At 30.6% G+C, this 4,621-nt stretch overlaps 1 protein-coding gene across 1 annotated transcript; it reads left to right on the top strand.

Moving 5' to 3' along the window:
* The first annotated feature begins 3,554 nt into the window (after positions 1–3,554).
* Positions 3,555–4,382, top strand: LOC127252728 (40S ribosomal protein S16-like). Its single transcript, XM_051277036.1, has one exon. The coding sequence runs from the start codon at positions 3,665–3,667 to the stop codon at positions 4,100–4,102; it is 438 nt and encodes a 145-aa protein (XP_051132993.1). The 5' UTR covers positions 3,555–3,664; the 3' UTR covers positions 4,103–4,382.
* Positions 4,383–4,621: the final 239 nt, after the last annotated feature.

Here is a 4,621-nt window from a genome sequence, read left to right as displayed (position 1 = left end):
AAATAAAACCAATACTGAATCGAAATGAAATTAAACACAGTTAAAACAAAGGCAAATCACAAATCAGAGAATCGATTTTGAAACACAAACAAACAGCCTTAATGAATTAAAGAATGCAATTGTAATCCTCCATGTCCGTTGTCTTCACGGAAATTGGGAGAATCATATCCAACTTCCAGCCACGATAATCAAACCAAAATCAACGACGACGACACCTCTTTCTGTAGCAGACGACGACGGGCGGGCACCGGCAGCGACCAGCGGCGGATGGCAGCACCAGGTCGATCTGATTGGCGGCGCTCCGGCGACTCCGACCAGCGACTGCTCCTCCAGTCTTCTCCGGAGAACAGCGACGAACAGAAACAGCTCCGGCGACTTCCGAAATTCCACCGATTTACTCCGATCTTCTTCGATCTTTCACCGGCGGCGAAGGGACGGCGGATATCGGCTCAATCCATGGTGCGAAGTGGCCCGACGTAATCACGCCTCAAGGTGGAGGTCGGCTCATCACTCCAAGCCACGACGCCCACCGGAATCGGCACAAGAAAGGGTTTTTCACTCGCCGGAAAACCACTCGGAACTCACCGGAATCCTCTCGCGGTTTCTCTCCCACTCCATCTCAGTTCACTCCCTCACCCTCAATCTCTCTAACTCCGTTATGGTTTATCTCACTTATCCAAAATCGGCTCATCAAAAAACGTTTTTTAAACTAATTTTTAATAATTTTTCCAAACTAAAAAACCACACACGGTTATAACCAACATAACAACCTAACAAATTAACTTAGGATTTGATATATGGATTTGGGTTAAAGGGTTTCGGTCGAATTCGATGAGTCGAACTACGGAATAGGCCAACTAATTTATTTATCAAAAGATTGAAAATTCTCTACAGTAATAAATTCATTCAATTAATTTTTATTTTTTATTTTTGCTTTTTTGCCTCCAACCCAATCATTCTATATTTTCAACAGTACATAATACTAACTCTATGCATTCCAAGGCAATTGGATGCACGATTAAACTCCGATAAAAAAATAAAATAGAATACATATTTAAATATTTAAAACTTATATATTGATAAAATAAATGCAGTATCATTTTTAGAGAATAAATTTTATATAATGCAAATAAATAAAAAATATACTTTTTTTGTACCATTCGAATGTATCCCTCTAGATTCTGTAATAAATTACTCCCTCCGTCTCAATTACTATAGACACGAGAATTTAGGTAAAGTATAATTAGTAAGTAATTAAAAAATATATTAGTAAAAATAATTATATATTAAGATTAAGATAAGTAAATAGTTTAATTAAAATTAAAAAATTATAAAATTTAAAATTTAAAATGCGATTAAATTACATAATTATATTTCCAAAAATAGAAAGGACAAGTTACGTGCGACGGACGAAAATAAAAAATAGAGACAAATTATGTGGGACAGAGGGAGTAAAAAATAATAATATTTTATTGATTAATAAAAGTATATAACATGTTTTAATATTTGTGTCATTTGATTTTATATATAAAACAATTGTATGTGTAATAATAAATTTTTAATTTAAGTAAAAATCAAAGATATTTTTATAGTAGTGTATGCTTAATTTTCTTAAAAGATGAAAGAGACTTTTGAATAAGACAGATGAAAACAATAAAAAATGTATTTTAAGTTGAGACGATTTATTTATAATTAACATAAACTAATTTTTATGAAAAAAAGAGTTTAAAATATAGATAAAATATTTATTCATTAAAAAAGATAGAAATAAAAGTATCTTGGATTGGGTCTACATAATGTATAATAAAATTAATAAAATTAATTTATATTTATTAAGTATATTTTGAATTATTAAATCTTATCAAATGTCGAAAAATCTCAAGTAAAATAATATACAAAAATGAAAAAAAATTAGACGAAGAGAGTAGTAAAATAATACTCCCTCCGTCTCATATCTATCTATCTATTTGTTTTTTGTACAAAGTTTTAGAAATATTAGTATTATATTGAGATATAATATAAATAAAAGTAAAAAAAAGACTAAACTAACTTTATTAGTATTGTATGATATAAATGTAATAATATTTGTGTAATATATTGTAAATTGGAAGAGTATTTGTAATGTTAGGTAAATAATACAATTACTAAAAAAGAAAATGAATATTTGTTATGGGACGGACTAAAATGAAAAAAAAAAATAGATTATTAAAAGACAGATGAAAGGCATAATAAAATATTATTTATTCGTATATACCAAAAATGCTAAAAAAAAATATGGTTTTATATCGAAAATATTTAATACTATATTACATAATTGAGAAATCTATGGTATACCTGTTTGGTAATTAGTTTTTTAAGAGCTTTTAACTTATTTAAGAGTTTTTATTGTTTGATCATTCAAAAAATTAAGTATGATGTTTGGTAAACAAGTTTTTTGAAACATTGGTTCCTAAAAATTAATTTTCAAAAAGCTATCATAGGCAGCGTTTCATAAGAGCGTTTTCACCCAAATTATATTTATTCCATAATTACCCTTAAATATTAATTATTCTCCTTACACATAGTTATATTTATTATTTTAATGTATTTATATTTTTGGTAATTATAATTTTATTTTTTAAATTTCAAGTAACTGAAATTATGAATTATTTTATATATTTTTTATTTTCTTTGTAAAATATATTAATTTATTAAATTAAGAAAAAAATATAAATATTATTCATTTACTTATATATATATTTATTATATAAATTTTATATTAAAAATAAACAAATAAGATTAAATTTATTGTAAATTATAATAAAATACATAAAAATTAAAATTTTGTTCTTTAATATTTTGTATTATTTTCAATACAAAACTTATTATTTTTTTTAGTAAAAATATATTATTTTTTTAAAATTACAAATAGCAAAATAAATATATAAATAATACATTCATAATTTTCGATAATCAATAACAAAAATTATTTAAAATCTTAAACTCCATATAGTATAATCGGATATTTTAAAAATACAATGTAAATATCCACAATTGTCATTTCAGGTATGAACAGCTAATACTAGACGGTTGTTTCACTAAACACTTTAATACATACCGCTAATTGAATCAACTAGTCAAACTAGCTAACAAAACCAAACACACATTTTGATATATATATATATATAGACTATGTGATTTTATCCCTAATTTTACTATTGTAATTTATTTTTTAAAAAAAATATAAAATCAAATATCCGTTATTTATTTATTTTATTGCACTATATCTAGTTTTTTTACATTCAAAATAATATATTAATACATATTTATATCAAAACAAATAATTATTTCAATTAAACATTTTACTATTTAAAACAAAAATAAAAAAGCATAATCCTATAAATAAACAGACTCATAGTTTGGACCCATATGACCGGGCATACAATACAACCATACAATATTGTACGAATGAATGAATATCTCAATGGGCCTTGATCGGATCAAGGCATATATCTATTGGGCCCAAATTTGGCGTGCGTTTTTATAAATTCGAAACCCTAATTGATCATAAAGCCCCTCCTCCTCTCCTTGTGTCGTATCGTGTATCCGTCAATCCCCAATTAACTGCACCTAGGGTTGCTTACCCAGAGACCAAGAGGAGAAGAAAGGAAGCGGTTGTCCGACGATGGCAAAAACGCCTCCTGAATCTGTGCAATGCTTTGGGCGTAAGAAAACGGCGGTGGCAGTCACCCACTGCAAGCGTGGCCGCGGACTGATCAAAATCAACGGCGTTCCGATCGAGCTCGTCCAACCAGAAATCCTCCGCTACAAGGCGTTCGAGCCCATCCTTCTCGTAGGCCGCCACCGCTTTGCCGGCGTGGACATGCGTATCCGCGTCAAGGGAGGCGGTCACACCTCTCAGATCTACGCCATCCGTCAGTCCATTGCCAAAGCGCTCGTTGCTTTTTATCAGAAGTATGTCGACGAGCAGTCGAAGAAGGAGATCAAGGACATTCTCGTGAGGTATGATAGGACTTTGCTGGTCGCTGATCCGAGGCGCTGCGAACCGAAGAAGTTTGGAGGACGTGGTGCTCGCGCGAGGTTCCAGAAGTCGTATCGTTGAATTGTTGGTAGTGCTACTGTGATCATCAGCAGAGGTTTGATAGTTGAATTAAGATTACTTTATTGTGTTTTGATTATCCTGCAATTTGCTCTCCTCTTTGTCCATGGATCGTATGCGACGGTTTTGAGATATTTTTCTATGCATTTTCTTTTACAATTAGTATGATTGTTGGTTTATCGCCAAATTGTTAGAGCAGTGATATTGGAAGATATGGAATTGATGATTTGTGGGGTTTCTTCATTTCCTATGATATCTAGATGGAATTGGTAGTTAGCAGGCATGTCTTTGATATCTAATGTGCTATGATGTTTTGGGCTCTGCTTGTTTCTTGTTCCCCACTAATTATTGTAAATGCTGCAATCTACTTCTGTGATATTGTTGTGATTCTTCTTGTTAGACCAGCTTGAATCTATTTGTGTAACAACACAGAATGATTCATATTGAAAGAAGTGGATTCAACTCTGGCAGTGGGTTGTTTTCGTGCTATATTCTCTCCCTGTATGTTATTTGTTGTCACAG

This window comes from Andrographis paniculata, unplaced genomic scaffold (assembly GCF_009805555.1).
Source record: "Andrographis paniculata isolate CXL003 unplaced genomic scaffold, ASM980555v1 Contig46END, whole genome shotgun sequence".
NCBI lineage: Eukaryota > Viridiplantae > Streptophyta > Magnoliopsida > Lamiales > Acanthaceae > Andrographis > Andrographis paniculata.
The sequence above is the reverse complement of the archived record's forward strand: the minus strand, read 5'-3'. Positions and strand labels throughout refer to the sequence as shown.

Bases quoted from the DNA above. Each gene is read 5' to 3' on its own strand.
- LOC127252728 (XM_051277036.1), top strand. From the start codon at position 3,665: ATGGCAAAAACGCCTCCTGAATCTGTGCAATGCTTTGGGCGTAAGAAA.